Genomic DNA, 20,633 nt, shown 5'->3' on the forward strand with positions numbered 1-20,633 from the left:
ACTATACCTGCACACAGAGTATAGAAATCGACATCTATCATCTTATATTTGAACTCCTAGAGTCGAAAGATCTGCTGAAAGATATCTGAATATATCTAATAAATATGAGGCAATCAAGCCAGTAGCTCTGTAGCCCACAGAGTGAAGCAAAAGGAAAAGGGCTAAATAGTGTTACTGAAAAGCCCGCCTGCTGTTAAATAGAAGAAGAAGAACTTTTTTTTTGTTGCGAACCGCAACAGCAACCTTATAAGAAAATCGAAATATATTTTCTTGTGATTATTATCTCTTCTAATCAGCAGTTGTACTAAACCAATTCTGCTCAAGTCATCCTCAGGGCTATACTGTGGTGTTTATCCTCCCCATAGTATAGTGCAGACGGTTTGATATCATCTATTTTCCCTTCTTGTTTTGGTTTTATTTTTGTGTTTAAAGCTTTTTCCAATAGGCAATGTTCAGAAGTCCTCCAAAAAAAAAATGTCGCCCCAGATCCAAAATCAAATTCCAGTGAAAGTGTCATAGTGAAAGATACCCATCCTGGCTGGTCAAGTACCCTATCTCAAGGTTCTAATGATAGCTCCAATTCAGAGAATAGAAAAATGATAAGTGTAGGGGCTAATGTAACCATAAATGATGATAATGGGTTTCAAGAGGTCCTCTCTAGAAGTTCTAAAAAAAGGAAAAAAATCTCCCCAATCAAAAGCATTTCCCCTCTCCCTGCCCAAGATCCTCCCTCCAAAAACTTAGGAATTTACCTTGAAATTACTCCCACTACCCCCTTTGAAATAAAAATGTGTTTCAAACTGGGACACACAACAAACAAATGCAATGAAATTCTCCAAGAGTGTAGTAATTATAAATCTTTCCATCCTAAAGAGCTGACAACTTGCAACAACACCCAGCCTACATGCATCAATTGCAAAGGCCCACATGAATCTACAAATAAATCATTATGCCCTGCATACAAGAAAAGAGCTCTAACACTCCAAATCTCAACAGAGAAGGCCATCCCATACCCCTTTGCAGCAATGGAAGCAAATGCTGCCCAACGATACCAAATAAAGCCTTTAATGAAACCAACTAATACTCCCAAGTTAAATGCCCCAAATGCATCCAACACCCCATATAAAACCCCATCTTCTAAGCCCCCAAGCTCAAATCCCGATCAGAGGGTATCACCAAGCCAACAAGCCTCCTGTTCCGGTGAGATGAGGCCAGCCTGGCCCTCCCTCCCAAGAAGAAACAAACCAGAAACACTACCAGGAATCAATCCCTTAACCAACCAACAGGATGCACTACCAAAAATGCAATCCTAAATATATGCTTATTCATTCTAAACTGTAATTCAGTTCAGGCCATGAACATACATCAACTACAGAAAACAAAAATTATTGCAGAATTGGCAAAAATCTACATCTCAGATGATATGCTCATTCAAGCAAAAAAAGATCTTGCTTTACTCTTAACAAAGCTGAACATTGATACACAGTCACATGAAGAATAATTCAACAACACAATATTTATCAATACTCCAATGGAATGTAAGATCACTCACAGAAAATAAGCTAAATGAACTAATATCATTTATGAATAATACTTCAATTAATATTGCTTGCCTCCAGGAAACTCATTTAACCCAAAATCAACAAATTAAGTCTCTGGGATATACTATCCTGAGAAAGGATAGATCTTCAGAGAGAAAAGGAGGTGGTGTAGCTTTATTAGCTAATAATAATATAAAATTTTGTGGCATCAATTTTCCAGATTTTGAAAATGATTTTGATGTAATTGGTATAAGTGTTTGGCTGAATAATTTAAAAACCTACATAATAAGCTTTTATAACCCTAATGGCCAAACTACAGATGCCAAGGATTTCTTTAATTGTATAAATAATTCTAATATGTTAAAAAATATCATTATTTGTGGTGATTTCAATGCCCACTGCCTTTTGTGGGGGAATAAACCAGCAAATAAAGCTGATAAATTTATTGAGCATATGACTTCAAATAATAATGAATTAGTTGTTGCTACCCCTCCAAACCTGAATACTTATTTCAACCCCAAAAGTGGCAATTTCTCCACAATTGACCTACAAATTGTGTCTTTAAATTTTTTGAACAAAATTTACATAAATAAAATTGATAGTCTATGTACAGACCACTTTGCTATAGTTTGCTCCCTAAATGAACCTGCTGAAACTTTATCTCATACATCCAAATATATCAACACTAAAGCAAATTGGTCTATTTTCCAAAATAAGCTAAATGATGAAATTACAAGTTTCACCCAAAGTTCATGCATTTCTAACACAACAGTTGACACACATGCTGAAGCGTTGACATCTTAACTAATAAATACAGCTAATCATGCTATCCCCAGGACAACACCTAAGATAACATTCCCTAAACAAATTCCTAAAGCATGGTGGACAAATGAGTGCCTAAATAAATGGAGGATAAAAAAGGCAGCTAGGACAGAATTCATAAAAAAAAACACCTACTACATATTTAAAAAAATTACAAGCAGAATCTAATCTAAAAAGGACTATAATAGATGCTAAATATAAATACTGGAATAATTTTGCAACTAATCTCTCCAGAGAAACAAATGAGCCAATTATAGATAAAGTCATAAGCCACATATGTGGGAAAAAGACTTCTCCCAACCCACTCCTGTATGAGCTTATACATAATAATACCCATTATGACAATGGTAATGAAAAGGCTAACCTATTTGCAACTCTTTGTTAATAAGCTAACATCAAATAATCAAAGCAAACTGTCCACAATTCCTATGAATCCTCGTTACCAACCACGCCCAGGATCCGAGTACATAACTAATCCATTTTCAATCCAGGAATTGAATAATGCAATACATCATATCAGGTCCAAAACTAGCAGCTGCAATGAAAATATACACCCTACATGGATAAAGAATCTCACACCTTCATACAAACAAGAGCTGCTAAATTGTTATAATCACGCTTGGGCATCTTCTATGTTCCCCAATATATGGAAATGTTCGTCCCTCCTACCAATCCTAAAGAAAAATAAACCAAAAGATAACCCTGAGTCTTATAGGGCCATAATGATTACACCTGTGATGGGGAAAATAATGGAGAAAATGATTTATCACAGACTCCTCTGGTTTGTTGAGAAAAATAACATGATCCCACACACTCAAACTGGATTCAGGAAATACCACTCCTCAACAGATGCTTTCATTTTGCTAACAAATGCAATAAATGAATCTTTCTCAAATAATAATATCCTAGTGGCAGCTTTCCTTGATTTTGAAGGAGCATATGACAATGTGAACCACCAAATCCTTTTAAATAAACTTGCAAACCTTGGAGTACCTCCCAAGCTAGTATCCTTTATTAAATCCTTCATAGAAGTGCGAACTTTCATTGTTTGTGTTGGTTCAGCCTCTTCACCCCAAAAGACAATATCCAAAGGCCTACCTCAGGGAGCAGTCCTCAGTTGCCTCCTATTTGCCCTGTATCTTTGGGACATGAACCTACCCCACACAAATCTACAATATGCTGATGATCTGGTGCTATGGTCATCTGGCAACACCTTTCAGATAGCACAGTCAAATCTGCAAAAGTCACTTTTCCAGTTTGAAAAATTCTCTCAACATTCAGATTTACCCATTGCACCCACCAAGTCAAAAATAATCCAATTTCACCGGAAGCGAAACCATGTTAATGCAAAATTAACTCTAAATAAAACAACTATTCCAGAAGATAATAATATTAATTACCTAGGTCTCATTCTTGACCAAAAACTAAATTTACACCTAAACATTTCAAACACAATAAAAAAATGTTATAGAAAAGCAAATATACTAAAAAGACTTCTTTCCACACCCTGGGGTTGTAAGGAGGAAACCTTACTCCATTTTTATAAATCACATATAAGACCCCATATTGACTATGGGCTCATTGTCTATGGTGCATGTGCAAAGACCCAGATGCAAAAAATTGAAACAACACAAAATGATATAATACGTCTCATATTTGGTCTTAGGAAACCCACAAGCACCAAGTTTCTGCTTATGGAGAGTGGATTAACAACAATAAGGGAGAGACGTAGCTTACTCTTGATAAAACATCTTACAAAAATTGAATCAAATAGCTCACACACATTACATAATTGGTTAAGAAATCCAGCCATGTATAGAGGTATTGCAGATGAGTATGCCAATATTCAAAAGAAGTTCCCTGTACCAGCAAAGTCTATTGCACCTACTTTCCCCCAATCCCCTCCATGGAATTGGTCATTTCCCATAATAAATACTGAATTTTCAAAATGGAATAAAGATTTAACCCCCATTGCTTTTGTCCAGAAAAAATTTGCAGAACTTAATACAATTACCTATAAAAATCACTTCCAAATATTTGTTGATGGGTCAAAAATGGATGAGAAGGTTGTAAGTGGTGTTTTCCTTCCTCACCTGACAATTACAATGGGAGAGAGATTATTTAATAATTTATCTATAATGTCTGCTGAGTTAAATGCCATAATCATGGCATTAGAACACCTTAAGCAAAACCAACCTTTGATTGAAAATTCGAATAATATTATCATCTATTCCGACTCTTTATCAAGCCTTGAGTTGCTGGCCTCAGCTCCTCAATATAAGTTGGACATTGACACTTATCATTGTCTCAGTATTATTGATAATCTTGCTTCAAGTGGCATAAAAACTTACTTTCAGTACATTCCTAGCCACCTGGCATAGGTAATCATCAGGTTGATGAAATAGCAAAATGCTATAATATTGACCAGGTGGAGACCAATCCAATTAGAGATATTACCGATGGAGGCTATCAGATATTAATTTTATAAGATTAATCCATCCTTCCCCTTTCCCAATAAGTATCTTTCTAAAATTTATCATAGAATTCGTTCTGGAACAAATGGACTAAATTTCCTTGCATTCTCATATAAGCTTTCTAATTCAAGTGGTTCAATTCCCTGTCCCCTCTTTGCAGGCATTGTAATATGAATAATGAAACAATTGACCATTGCCTATTTGAATGTAATATGCTGACGTCTGCATAACATACCTTGCTTTGTAAACTGTTAAAATACTTCAAAGACCACAAAATCCAACTATCAGCCAAGAGCCTAGCCAACTATACCTGCACACAGAACATAGAAATTGACATCTATCATCTTATATTTGAACTCCTAGAGTCAAAAGATCTGCTGAAAGATATCTGAAAATATCTAATAAATATGAGGCAATCAAGCCAGTAGCTCTGTAGCCCACACAGTGAAGCAAAAGGAAAAGGGCTAAATAGTTATACTGAAAAGACCGCCTGCTGTTAAATAGAAGAAGAAGAAGACAGCCACAGCTGTTTAATCAGCTGTTTCAATATTGAGTTTGCAGACAAAGGACAGGTCCCTTGGGAATTAGAATAAAAAATTTATAACTTCAAAATGCAGGTAAAAAAAGCGACACGCCAAGGGAAGCCACTTAAAATGACACCTAGGTACAAATATAAGGTGCAAAGATAAGGTTAAATATCGGCAGAAATAAATGATCTTTCTCACAAAAGTGGCACAATCCTTTATTCAATTTCACACCACACCTGTTGCTGCTGCTGTTGCTAACGATATTGATTGTAGATATTGAATGTTTAGGGATGTGAAGATTTTGTTTTTCTTGGGAAGGCAGTGTTCTGTTGTCCTCCCTGTTTGCAGGGATGGTAGGCTGAGCAAGAAGAAAGAATTACAAATGAATTTTTGAGGACTATTTTAACCTTATTTTATATTTTCTGATAGCTAAAATTGATTATTTTTTCTTTTACAGGTTTTGTCATAAGCTGAAGACATCATTGATGAGGTAGCAAACTCAATAATGTGAATTCAGTTTTGTACAAAAAAAGGCTAAAAAAAATAAACTTAAAAATTTATTACTATGTTTTTTAGAAAAGAGCATTACAATTTTTGTAGTATTTAGGGTGTTATGTTTATGTGTAGTTAATGAAAAAATATCCTTGGTGTTTTTATAGAGGAATTGTTTGAAAAGGTAAGAATGAGCTTTAATGACAAGCTGCTAAGTTGTATATGCTTTGACTTCACAGCTTTCTTTTTAGGTACATTTTTTTCATTCACTGAATATTGGAATAGCTTTGAAATAGATGTACCATTTGAATCAGGATTTAGGGTGATTGTGTCAAACCAATGGTCCAAGAACATTGGGTTCGTTTGAATGAAAATTTAAAGTTCTAGTCTTCTTTCAAAGTGACCTAAAATACTGGAGGGCAACTAAACCCCATCTCGCGTCTTTTTCTCCGAAGTCATCTTATCAAAATTTTGATACATCCATTTTGTTCACCATATCTGAAAGATCAAATAACTGTGTCTCTAAAGATAACATGACCCCCCCCCCCCCAACCTGGGGGAAGGGCTGTAAGTTATGAATTTGGCCTGTTGTCTATTTATAGTATTTTATATTTTTATGTAAACAGATATTTTTCGGGGAGGGGGAATTTTCTACGGAAAGGATTTTCCATGAACAGGGAAGTTTTCAGGGATGAACTTACTGGGGGTGATTTTGCTTGGGAGAATTTTCCAGAACTATACAAAATCGTTCCTACTTTCTCTTTGCTGATTCAATTTCCATGTAGACATCTTCTGGTTAAATTGTCATGGCCCTCCACAGTGCCTGGAGGAAGGTTTATGCACTATGGATTTTGCTTATTGTTTACATATAGTATTTGTTGCCTGGAAGAAAACAGACAGTTTTTGGGAGGAGAGATTTTCCACAGGGAGAATTTTCCATGAAGAGGGAAGTTTCCGGGGATGAAATTACAAGAGGAAAATTTTCCAGAACTCTTCCGCGAATTTTATCTTACATTCTCTTTGCTTACATCTAGAGATTTTCTGGGGAAATTTTTCAGAGAAGTTAAAACTGTCTGGGAGGGGGGGGGTGGTGTGTGGGAGGGATTTCCCGCTGGAGAAATTCTTCATGGAAGAATTTTCTGCGAAAGAAACTTTCCATTGGGAGGATGGGATTTCCAGGGAAAATTTCCCACCGAGGTTTTTCGGCATTATTCGAAAATATATTAGAAAATAAATAAAATCTTTTTTCAAAATAAATTGGGCTAAAGAGAATTTTCTTAGCGAAATTGTCCAGAAGAAAATTTCTGGGTGAAATTTTCAGCAGGAATGGATTTATCATGGGGCTGAATTTTTGTGGAGGGGGGAATTTCCAAAGAGGAGAGAAATACATTTCCCGGCATTATTGGAAAACGATCAGAAATTAAATTAAAAAGAAAAAAAAAATTTCAACTGAAACTGGGGAGCAATATTGAAACTTAAAGCGAAAAGAAATACTGCATATGAAGAGAGACACCCCATTCTCACTGCCCCGCTCTATATGCTAGAGTTTGACTTTTTGTCCGGATTCTTTAAGAACAACTTCTGAAACACAAGGGTTGTTTAATTAGAATCAGAAGTTTTTTCAAACATGAGGAGCATCCATCTCATATATGCAATTATTTCTGTTCGTTTTAAGTTTTAATGCTGATCCTTACTTTCATGGAAAACATACTTTTTGTTTATTAAATCACTGAAAGGCAGAACCAATTCTCATTGGAAATATTTATACGTTGCTGATTTTGAATAGCCAGTAGGTTATCTTTCTTTATCCTGAGCCCAGCTAATTTCAGATCTGAATTTCTAATATATTAATTTATGTAATCGAAGTTTTTATTATTTTTAGATTTTGTATTGCTCAAAGTTCAAAAAAAAATATGCAAAATAAGCTTTAGTTACAATTTTTTATTGAACTTATGCAAAGCCAGGAGTTGAACAAAAAAACTGATCAGAAATATCGAAATCAAAAGTAAAAATATCGATATATCGTTTAATCAAGATATCGCCCAACACTACCTCCTAGCATCTACAAGAGTAGAAGTAGATTTCATCAGTTTTCAACAGATAAAATATGGTCCAAATATATTAGACCAGCGGTATCAGCTAATGGGGGACAGTATTCCCGCCCCCTCCCGTGAGACAACAATTTACACTTGCCAGATTACGCTTCAAATTTGTTACTTGTTAATGAAACCTACTGACTATGTAATCTATAATGAGAAATACCCGCTTGCCTTCGGACTTTAGGCACAAACAAGAAAAGAGGTAGACTCGCTTGTGAGGATCGAAAACCTAACAGAATCTGATTGTATGCTGGAGGAATAGTCACTTCATGTATCAATCGTATAATATCACAGGATTGCTTTCAGGCTCGTCTTTGGCTAGGATTTACGGACACTTTCCGGTTATATAAAGTAAATATACCAACCGAAGAATATAATTTATTGCAGTAATGGCAAATGCATAGCTTATAATAATTGTTTTTGGACCTTCCGAGCATCGTGAACAAAATACCTTTCTCAAAATTTGTATCGATATCTTCGGCGGTCGAGGGAGGAGCGGTTGGCTAAAAGGGGCGCTGGAGGAAGAGAATGGTTTCCCTCCAATCAATGTTTATCCTTTCTTATAAAACGAGCCCCCCTTTTTGTGTCCATAGTCTTTGGGGGAACGGGGGGCTAAAAGGGTGGTTGTGGCGGCCCTCGACTCACTTTTGACTGTTATCCATAAAATGAGCGCCCTCCAAAGTTTCTACGACTACAATAGCGTTGCCTATGAAATACTTGCTTGCCTTCAGGCTTCTGACATAGACATGAAAAGACGTATACTCTCTTTTGATAATTTAAAACTTACTGAACGATTTCATAATCGAGAAATATTCACTTCGGGTATCCATCGTATAACATTACGTAATTGTTTTCAGATTAGTCATTGACTGGGATTTACGGACACTTACCAAATAAACAAGGAAGATGGCAGTCGAAAAGTATAATGCATTATTAATAAGTGCATTTGTTTTTATCCAAAAATGTTTTTTCGATATAAGCTATTTAACTTTATATAATTGATTGAACTTATAAAGCCCAAAGTAAAATAACTAAGAAATCAGATTGAAAAATACAAAATAGGTTTTTTAGGGATTTTCATCGCATTATATATATATATATATATATGTTAATGGGTGTTGCATGAAATGAGAGACAGCAACTGTATCGGAGATTTTGATCGAACCAAACGTTATTTGTTGGTTTGTAAAAAAAACAAGAATTATGAAGGAATATGTGGTTTTCCTTGATTTAAGGTTACGCTTGACTACAGAAAAAACACTATCACCACTAACTTGTTCCCTGTATCACCACTAATCTGTTCCCAAGAATTGTCTACTAATCCATGTCTTTGTATCTTGTTCCAGATTGTAGGAAAATCGATGTTCGAAGCACCCATATTTTTTTACAAAAAAAAAAAAAAAAAAAAAAAAAAACTTACAAGTTGAACATAGCCAAACTTTCAAAATTACTCACGGAGCACATTATTGGTGCTGCAATCGTAAGGAATTTTCATTCTACACACAGGTGTGACTAAAATGAAGCTTGGGCGCTGCTCCAAGTTAAAATGGGAACACGGAAAGTGAAAAATGTTGAGCAGGTTTGTCACCTGAAAAACTTTTAAAGAGGTTAAGCCAAAGAGTATGTATAATTTACAAGAGTAGAAACTGGCGCTAGTGTAAAAAAAAAACAAAAGTGTCACCCAGCATCTGACGTCTCTTGGTATTTTTTTCAAGATTCACAATCGTTCCTTGGTCAAAAACTGAATCTGACACTTATTATAACATTAAATTCATCAATTAAAATAACTTTCCTTATTACACTAAAAAACTGCCAAGATAAGCCAACTGCTGGATGAGGTTGATGATTTTTTCATCGATACTAGCGCCAGTTCCCTATACTCTTTAAGGTTAAGCATTTCAAATCCGCAAATTATTCAATTTTGCTTTACATATGACCTTTTGCACATTTTCGCTCAGTGCTACACAGTCGTATACCTGACATCTGACAACACTGCTCTTGAACCTGAGGAAATAAGCTGAAATTCTTGCCTTGGCGATCACAAGCTGGTACATACAATTTATCAACCCAGCTTGGAACCAAAAATTATTTCCAGTAAGTTAACTCTATTATATCTCTTAAAAACTAAATATTAATTCTTAGAGAAATTCTACTGAAATAAATTCAGGAAAAAAAAATTAACAAAAAGAAAACATCAATTTTATTCGCACAATAATTTGCTTAAATGAAAAACCTCAAAAAAAAAAAAAACAGGACAAATAAAATTTTGAATATATTGAAAACTCATTTTCCTTTTCGTTTTTCAGTCAGTTTGGCTTAACAAAAAGAAAACATCAATTTTATTCGCACAATAATTTGCTTAAATGAAAAACCTCAAAAAAAAAACAGGACAAATAAAATTTTGAATATATTGAAAACTCATTTTCCTTTTCGTTTTTCAGTCAGTTTGGCTTAACAAAAAGAAAACATCAATTTTATTCGCACAATAATTTGCTTAAATGAAAAACCTCAAAAAAAAAACAGGACAAATAAAATTTTGAATATATTGAAAACTCATTTTCCTTTTCGTTTTTCAGTCAGTTTGGTTGCTGCCTTCTTTTTCAGCATCTGCAATCTTTTATCAGCATCTTGAAGGAAGCCCGTTGACGTTACTGACGAAGATGATGACTTCGAGCGCTTGCTACTTTTACCTAAATATTAAATTAAATAAGATAATTGTCTTAAAACATTTTTGAAATCCATTATGTTATTGTTGCCACCAATTGACGCCAAAAATTGAGCATGTGATTTTTTAGCTCTTTAGTAGTTGTTTCAAAAATTTTTAATTATTTCAAGCTTTTATTCTATTTTGTCCAGCATAAAAATTTCTTCTATTTTAGCATAAAAATAGAGCAAGTCCAAAACGTTTTATTTGTATTTTTGTTTAAACTAGATTGGTTATAAAGCTCTTGTCTTATCTCGCAAACATACGAAAGACACATTTTCTTTAACATTTTAAAGGAAACAGCTAGAAAAATGTCCCGACTGACTGACCGTATTTCAAACAGTAGGCTGTAAAAAGTATGGTTCCATCTCGCTTTCTAGGACGTTGATGAGAAAAAGGTTGAGATGGCTAGGGCTCGTTCTGCGGATGAAGAATTTCGGCCATCCGTCTAGGGCCAAACGAAAAGTAGGTCGTCCCCATTTAGGATAGGAGGATGTCGTTAGGAAAGATTTAAGATAAATGGGAACGTCCTGGGAGGGTGTTACGAGGAAGGCTTTGACTAGATTGGGATGGAGGAGGAGCGTGCGTAGCTGTGCTGGTCTCAGGCACTTTGATGTAGCAGTGACTTGTTAGTAATACCAGTAGTTGTATAGCAGATTTTTTTAGTTACACAACTATAGCCTAGCAATTAATATTCCTGTTTCATTAATTTTCATATTCTTCTTCGCCATACAAGGCTCGTCAGTGACCCTCGAATGTAATTCTTGAAAATAAAGTGGTTCGAACCCACATTGTGTGGGGATAATGTAAGAAGAGTTTAGATGCTTTAGACACATCCAAGGGTGCATAAAAATCAAACCCGTTAATCATCTAAGAGAGAAAGAGACGAGAATGATGCCCAGGATTGAGCAGGGAAAATAATAGATAATGTTGTTGTTTGGGGTTTGACGCGTTCGACCGATAGGTCATATGCGTTTCTATCACTCAATTGTTCTGTGCCTTCTGTAAACACTAGCTTCGTTGGGCGTCACTTTGGTCAATATTCACTGAACCTGATCATGTATCACTTATCTTGCTATTGGTAGGGGATAATTCACCTGCAGCAACTGCCTGCATTGAAAAACAGGAATCAAAATGATGCAACAGTGCTTAGTCATACAACAATTAAAATACCTATAATAGATAATGGTCCAATACCGTGTTCTTTACTGTTTTTACATTTAGGACATAGGTGCGAGAAAAGTATCTGCTCAGTCGAAAAGTTTGCTTCAAAAAGCATATAAACGCTAGCGGTAATCAGCGTAAGCAACCAAATAGATACCCGTGTAATGGGTTCGGGTTCAATTGTGTCGTAGAAATTTTTTTTTGCTCCCGTCACTTCAAGTCATATTTTTTTTTTAAATGATCAATTTTTTTAAAGGAATTTTTCTATTAGATAAATATGTGGCATTGACGAACAAGCTTTTTAAACCAGTTTCTGAAGCTGGGATCATAAAACAATAGTGAAGTCCACTTAAGGTGCGTAAGGTGAAAAGTTCAGTCCCTCAAATCTGAATCAGTTGTTTTTGCTTCCTCAACTTGTTAGAAGAAGACATTATTAGAAGATGAAAATGTATCTTATAAGACATCTAGATGTATATTTGTTCATTGGTAGGCTCCCATTTCACATGAGATCAGACTATATAGCACTTTTTATGTGCACCAGTCGGTTCAACCGACGAAAAAATCGGTTCAACAAACTTAAATTTTGTCGAAAAAACGGAAATGTTACAAACCAGAAAAATTGTGCTCAAGCGAAACATTCTCACTGAAGAGACAATACTAATTGCCAAAAGAGAGAAAGTGTTAAAACGTAAACTTTTTCAATTCTACCTGGGTTTTAGGCAAGGCCATATCCAGGAGAGGGGCTTTGATCCCCCCCCCCAGAAATGTTTTTCCGACTCTTAAAAAAGTAATAAACATGCATATAAACAAATTTTTTATGTCTTTTTTTTCAACCACTTTTTTTATGTGTTTATTAAAATTCAGTTGGCTCCCACTGAATTTTAAGATCTTCATAACTTTCCCCACAGTTTTCTACAGCTTCCATATTATGCGCGCTTCCAAACTCTAAGCCCTCAAAATTGCATTCCCCTAGACAGGCCCCATGAATTAAATTCCCGTGTACCTGCGTCACCTGTTACCTCTGTTCCTTCCAAGAGAATATTTTAAAAGGCTGGTTAGAAGGTGAGCCTTGGCCAAAAATTTCATATAGACATTGGTTCACATATTGCGTTAGGTTTTTGAGAATATTTACTCCCAAACTGAAGAAGATATTAGAATCCCTTAAGAAGGGAAGAAATATAAGAAATAAATTCGACTATCAGAACTTGTGATAGATTTTTTAGATTGACGCTATTTTATCTTTTCAAGGGAGGACATTCAAAATGCACAAGTAAACTATTTATGCTCACTTAAATAAAAATGATGCACATAAAAATAAACGTATATTCATATATCAAATAAAAATTCAAAGTTTAACCTTCTGTTATTTGGCTATTCATCTGCCCACAATCCCCCTGTCTTGTGCCCATTGCCCTAATATTATCTTTCAGTGAAAAAAAAGTCATACAAAATACACAATTATAGTAGCTGGTAAATGCTGGTAAATGACTGCACTGCTAAAAAAAAAAAACATGCAAAAACTGCTAAAACCTTTGCAAGAGCCAATAATGGCCCACATTCCTGTATGCTGTCTATTATAGTTTAATATGTCTACTTTGAAAAAAGAGCGAAAATTAAAACCTAGAGGGTAACAGTTTAGTCTAGGAATGATACACTAAGTACAGGTTTCTAAAATAGGTCCGATTCTCAGAAAAAAAAAAATTAAATTAAAGGATTTTAGATTTTTTATGATTAAAATTTGTGGCAAATGTCGCATTAAGGAAGTCTAAAATCAGCACATATTATGTACATATTTTACAAGTGACGTTTGATCTCTGCTATTGTTGGTATTTAAGACTTTATTAAGTAATTAACTATAAAATACTATTAGCAGTAGCAATAGTAATAAAAAAAAAACAGACAAAAAATCAATCGGTAGTACACCAAAAGTGTTGCTTGCGAGGGTGTGCTACTAAAAAAAAAAAAAAATCTGTAAGAAGTTGGAGGTTGAAACCATGTACCGAAAAAAAAAATACAAAAATATTTCATACACAATAGCACTACATAATATCATGATCCCGAAGCAAAAAGTATTTATACATTTATTATCATTTTTAATTCCATCAATCTCAATCTGTTTCGAAGGTGTGCTTACCAAGCAACCCCACAACTCTGATTTTATTAGATTAATGGGTAATTCCTTGGTGCTTGGGATAAGCTTATTTCAAGGCTTAGCCCCTCTATAAATAACTGAAAGAGCAGTCCTATTGTTGGGTTATATACCAGCAAATCAATGAGTGGCTACCCCAATCACGACTATTCTCACGACAACTACCACCACAATGTTTCTATTAGATTTAACTACCACTTAATAATTTTAAACATCACAGGTTAATGTGTCTACATTGACAACACAGATCTTGTCTACCATGCACAGTGCTCTAGGTAAATACCGCTGAAATAATTTCACAAGGTACAAATCACGTTTTCTAGGATAGCATTAAACGGAGAATAAAATATTTTTCTTTGGGGTGGGGCCTAAGGATTTTGCAAACACAATATTGGGAATAAAGACCTTTATTTTAGCTATTTCTGAAAACGAGCATAGGTGTAACGAATTTGCGAATAATCAACTGATCTATTCACTACACTGGAATGAAACTATCCTATCTCCAAATGGGCTCCTATTGAAACTATCATATCTCCAAACGGGCTCCGATTGAAACTATCCTACCTCCAAAAATGGAAAACGATCCAGTCAGAATTAACACCACACCGCTAGATGTGTTCCAAATTGGCTTTTTCTTTCTTACAATATGTTGCAAAGATGCTTTTATCACACCCTGAAACTATCCTACGCCCTTATTTGGACTTGGGATAGTTTCGTAGCAAATAGTTATAAAAGAAACTCTACAGTTCGGCTGTTCCCATATAACCGCTTTTTGAAGAACTGGAAAAACAAAATTAGAAACTTCAAAAGCTTTTCTAAAAAATAGCGGTTTTGGAGATAGGGTAGTTTCAATAGGAGCACATTAGGAGAGGATAATTTCATACCAGTGTATCACATTGTAATGGCTTGGGAATAGTTTAAATCCCAGGATAAAAATATATGACACATTACATTTTGAATTGCCATAAGCAATGGAAGCTCTATTTCAGTAGAATTTTTTTAGGTTTTGTTTTAAAATATATATATATATATCTAACTTTCTGCGAGGCAGTGCATACATACCTCTAGTCCAGTTTTACAAATTCTTGGTTTTCGATAAGTGAAAGATCATAACTTGCACATACAGCTCAGTCAAACAGTTGTAATCTGAGCGGGTTGAGTAAGTTTATGGTAAAACGTTGCAAGTCAAAAGATGAGTGAGGGGAGGAGGAATCGATCATAATGACTGACTCATATGTTACTTCGAAAAATCAGGTAAATTGGAGTAGGCTCTGCAAAATTGCAGAAACATTGCAGCACAATCTCTTTTTTACAAGCTAAATACATTGGTGGCCCCTCCCATTTAGGAGCCTCTGCATTTGTACTGAACAAGGTAGATCAATTTGGACTTGTGTATTTATATAAAAAATATTAGTTTTGTAATATATGGCAGAGGCTAGGAGTACTTCTGACTAAATCAATCAATACATAAGTAAAATTACAGCGAACAGCTCTGCTTCACTTTCTCTGAAAAGTTAATCTATTAATAGATCTGCTTTTAAATTATGCAAAAAGCAGGAAAATTACAATTTATAGGAATGAGGGGGCTAGGGATGGGAGTGGGCAATGGGGGACAGCTATCCCCAGGCGGGTCCTCTGAAAGGTTGGCAAACTGAGGTTTCTTTTTCATAAATAGTATGATCTACTTATATTGTGTTGAGGATGATGAGAGGGGGGGGAATGTGACAATGTCCCCGTGCGCTAAAAACCATAGCTACACCTCTGCCTAGTTCCAGTGAATTCACGAATTATACTCTGAATTGTTTATTGGCTTAAATGTGACAAGAATTGCTAGACAACTTGGACAAGCACAATGAAAAACATTGATTTTCAACGTTGCTGGAATATTGGTATCTTCAAAAATAAATATTCCACTTTTTGGTATGGACCGGAACAATTAAGTCTTGTAAGTCTTCTTAAGAGTACTTTCGGACAAAATTACACAATGTCGTAGTTCAACCGGGTTAACCCTTTGTGCAGCCTCTTCGACTGTTTTCTGGAAATTAGAGGTTAATTAAGGAGTTACCAAGGTCACGGAGGTTAATTGGTGGAATTACCAAAAGGTGAACATTCCAAAAATTATGATATAAACAATGTAACCTGGTTTTATTGTTTTAGAATTGATTAATCTTGCCCAAACAATTATTAATATTAATTATAAAACTATTTCATCAGTCACTACTAGAGTAGTGTTGATTGATGAAATATAGGTGTCAAAAAAGACGAAATTGATTTCCATAAACTCTTGAATGTTTTGCTTTCTGTATATGTTTAATATATCTCTGGTAAATTGAAGATTTTTTCAAGGCAAAATTTGAAGGTTAAGTTAATAAATGAAGTTTTACTTCATTTGTACAAGAAGAATCTTTACTCTTACGGAATTCGCGAAGCAATTATCAATTGTCAAACACGACCTTTTAACTCAATTTCAATTTTAACCATATCTTTTAATCTAACCCTTACAACCCTATCTAATTTAACCCCTAAATCTATTAGTTTCTATTACTTCTATCGAAATAAATACCCCCCCTGAATTAAAAAAAAATTATTTCCTATCTTCATTTTTTAAAATTACCCCTCCCCCACCAACATTTTCGTAAGTCGGCAAAACTTGTAGCTTCAAATTTAAAGGCAAGCCAGCTACTTTATTTCAATAATAAGCTTAGGCATACTTTTTATTCAAAAGTGCGTAATTGTAACTGCCTTCCAAAAAAAAGTTGCTGTTTTGAAAAAACGAGTTTTAGCCGAGTTTTCAACATACTAAACTCAGAAGGAAGCAATCAGAGGACCGGTCATGACAAGCATAAATGGTTTTCATTTAGGGCACCGATTGGGGGTGGGTAATGGGGACAATCCCCCCCCCCTCTAGATTCTGACAAACAGGTATTTTTTCGTACTTTATTGAAACAAAAATCCCCTACCCCCTTATTTTGAAAAATACCTTTATTCCGTATCTTCATTTACCTCCCCCCCCCCCCGCCTATATTTTCATGAATTGGCAATTGTCACATAAAATAAAGGAAAGACGCATTACAACATCATCCACAAAAAAATAGTCTTAAAGTAAGTGCACAAAAAAAAATTTGGAAACAAATCCAGTAAACTGAACTTACCAGATGAGCTACTTTTCGAACTCGGAGAATGTGGCCCCACCTTGCTACTGTAGCTGCTACCACTTTTAGAGCTTGACGATGACTGCAAAAAAAAAAATTGAAAAACATTGAAAAAATAATTGAAAAACATTGAAAAACTTTAAAAGAGATTTACATCTTTATATACACTAAATATGAATTTTTCCATACAAATCGGAAAATGACAAACATGAAAGCCCAAGGTGGTCTTGACATATTTTAAAACTATTCCAAGACAATTTTTTACATCATAACCGCCTTTTTTTTACTTTTCCGCGTATTATATAAAACGTCATAATCGCCCTTTTTTACGTCATAACCGCCCTTCATTTTTCTAAAGTATTTAAATTCAATTTCTGTTTTCGTCTTTTTCTTCCATTGTAAACTTTGTAATTAACATTCACCCTTCATACATTATACTTAGGATTCATATTTTATCCAATCAATTCTTGCTTATCATATTTCATGCCAAGACCATGCCCACCCCTCCTTCAAATAACCAATTGCCATAGCACTAACTGTGCCTCTGTCCCGCTAGCTCTTTTGCTCACCTCCTAAATTTTGAAAAATACCTTTTTGGGTATTTTATTAGAAATGAAAAAATGAGAGATTTGCACCCTTTAAGTATTTAATTATACATTTTGCCCCCCCCCCCAAAAAAAAATGGGAATTGACGCCGCTGGTTTGAATTGTAGAAGGGTGAATATGATTAGAAGGTTTACAAAGGAAGAAAAAGATTAAATAGAAAACTTAATTAAAATACTTAAAAAGAATTTAAAATGTATTTTTCAATATCTAAGGGGATCGAATTTGTCGTTTTTACCTTAATTCTTTCAATGAAAATACCGAAAAAACATTTTTCAACGAGACCAAAAAAAGGTATTTTTCGAAATCCAGTGGGGAACACCCCCAAATTTCCAAACAACCAAATTTCCAGAGTACTCGCTCCAAATTCAGGTATTCTGCTTCCGTCAAGTTCCACTGGATTTTCTTAGCCAAATCTTGGTGAATTCCCTCGGAAAAACTCTGAAAAATTACCAAAAAAAAATAATTCTAGTACATTCCTTCGACAAATTTCAGCACCTGAGGTTGAGTATCAGTCTTTGCGCTTCTTTTCTCTGAGCCAGATTTCGATATATTTTATAAGCAAATTTCTGTTAGTTCTATTGATCCGAATACCAACAGATTCACGAACCTGGCATACTTTCTGCGTCAAAATCCTCTACATTGCCTCTGCTAGTTCCAGTGGGTTCCCTAAACCAGGTTCCAGTGAAAACCATGAGCGAAAACCCGGTATATTCTCTGAGTAATTGCGGTTGAATTCCATAAACATCATCAAGGTCAGATGCATTCGATAAGTTTTGACTACCAAAACTTTTCCACAGACATGCTGTGGGGAGGGATGCAGCAATCATCTCCCTCTTCGGGGCACCCCAAAATAAAACCAAATTTATGTGTACGAGGAATAAGGGAGAGTTCCTTATAAGTTCCGTCTAAGAATCCCCTTATACCACCCAGCTTTAATAAAAATAAATTAAAAACTAGCTGAAAAGTCTACCTAAAATCCTAAACCTATCTATTCTTATTCGCTTCATTTGTTTATGAAAAGCCCTAAATTAAAAAAGAAAAAATTAAAAATAATCAAACTATATGCAAGAAAATGAATAAATAATTGCAAAAGTTCCTCCTTTAAAATACAAGCTTATATAGTCTGTCTAAAATCATAAACCCTGTCTATTCTCATTTGCCTGACTGACCAATTAATAAATTCTGAATTAAAAAAAAAACAATCACACTATATGCAGCAAAATGAATAAATAATTAAGAAAGTTTCTCCTTTAAAATACATGCCATATGCTATATAGTCTGTCTAAAATCCTAAACCCTGTCTAATCTCATATGGCTCACTGACCTATAAACAAAAACTAAATCTAAAAAAATATATTAAAAAATAATCAAACTCTACGAAAAAATGAATAAATAATTGCGAAAGTTCCTCCTTTAAAATACCTGCTTATATAGTCTGTCTAAAATCCTAAACCCTGACTTATCCATTTGGCCCACTGATCAATTTGCATGAGAAATTTTGCTACTTCTAATTTTTGCATTTTGATACACAAAATATCAACAATTGATTACAACATGCAAAAATTAGAGATTTGTGAGCGAAAGTACTATCCCCGAGTTTCTCCAAACTCGGAATTAACGTTCTCAAAGACATGAACGTTAACAAAAAAACACAAAATACTAATCTTCTGGGAAGATTTTGGAGAGTCAGACTGTCTTTTCCAGAAATCTAGAGATATTTTAGGAGACTGTGGAAACGCTGTTTGTACGCAAGTACCCATTGTAGAGCCCCAAAGGTGACATCAACCGATATCTATATGTATATAAATCCCGATATCTATAAAATTATTGGCTCTATGCCACTATTTATTTATTACATTAGGCCTAATAGGAATAGCAGTTAGCCACGGTGCCTGTTGCATATCAAAATAAATACACAAATACAGTCAAAGACCTCACTATACATGACGACATGTACTTTCTCTTCTTGTGGAGTTCACTTCAAAAGGTTAGATCTTTTTTTTATGAGCATTGAAGACGACTTGGCCGAGGTTCTTGTCGAAATATTTGCTTGTTTTTGTTTTCATATTTTGCTACTGGCTGACAAAACCCTCATTTGACTTTATTTTTATTTATTATATCTTTTCTCTTCTTTGTTTCATACATCAATAAATACACATAATAAGATGAAAAGCACGATAACAAATCAAAAATGATCTGAATATTTCGAGGAATACAACAGATCACACTTAAATAGCAAGGAGAGAAAATGTCAAGACAGGACAAGGAGACCAGAGAAGAGAGAAAAAAGAAGAAAAAACTCCAAAACAAATAGATGTTTATAAGAGGTTTACAAGATGTTAATAAGATGTTCAAATCAGTAACAACCAGAAAATCCGTCTGTTTATACAAATACCAAGAAAAAGTAGATAAACCCATATCACCTTATCTTTTTCGCTTTTCTTATAGCTTAGATCTTTTCCAGAAGATGTAGAAATTGAAGTCATAGCGTCGGTCTTTGAAGGTTTGATTCCTGATGCACCAGAAGTTTTCTGTCCCTGAATAATATTAATAAAGCCTTGGTAAAATTATTACTTTACAAAAAAAAGAGAAGTAATAAACGATAAGGTATTTTAACTGTGTCTAGTAAAAGGGCTTAATTGCCCATTCTTTTATACTGATATTATAAGACTATTATTTCAGCTTCTTTCTATATTAGTACGTTGTCACCCTTTATTTTAGGGTATAAATGATCTTATACGTAATGATAATCAACAATAACAATATCCATACACATAAAATCAAATACAAATATTTTTCTATATAAAATAAATTATTTGACCAACATCACGTTAATACAGGTCCAGACTTTTTGCCAAGTATTTTAGGTATTTAATATAAAATATTTTAACGTCTAAAATACT

At 34.5% G+C, this 20,633-nt stretch overlaps 2 protein-coding genes across 2 annotated transcripts in view; one reads left to right on the plus strand and one right to left on the minus strand.

Annotated features, from left to right (window-relative positions):
• LOC148943691 (small ribosomal subunit protein eS28) overlaps window positions 1-5,924 on the plus strand; it is a 40,733-nt gene extending 34,809 nt beyond the window's left edge. The window contains exon 3 of the mRNA XM_089100871.1: window positions 5,822-5,924. The gene's annotated coding sequence lies outside the window, so the exon portion shown is untranslated. The remainder of the gene's footprint in view (window positions 1-5,821) is intronic.
• A 4,214-nt stretch (window positions 5,925-10,138) lies between these two features.
• Window positions 10,139-20,633, minus strand: part of LOC148943692 (integrator complex subunit 12-like) — a 30,942-nt gene continuing 20,447 nt past the window's right edge. The window contains exons 5-7 of the mRNA XM_089100911.1: window positions 20,154-20,267; window positions 17,125-17,206; window positions 10,139-10,645 (exon numbers count right to left, since the gene is read on the minus strand). Coding sequence (XP_088957037.1) covers window positions 10,509-10,645; window positions 17,125-17,206; window positions 20,154-20,267 — 333 coding nt within the window. The 3' untranslated portion in view covers window positions 10,139-10,508. The remainder of the gene's footprint in view (window positions 10,646-17,124; window positions 17,207-20,153; window positions 20,268-20,633) is intronic.

This window comes from Artemia sp. Qi Xiang Cuo, chromosome 15 (genome assembly GCF_049724085.1).
Source record: "Artemia sp. Qi Xiang Cuo chromosome 15, ASM4972408v1, whole genome shotgun sequence".
Taxonomy (NCBI): domain Eukaryota; kingdom Metazoa; phylum Arthropoda; class Branchiopoda; order Anostraca; family Artemiidae; genus Artemia; species Artemia sp. Qi Xiang Cuo.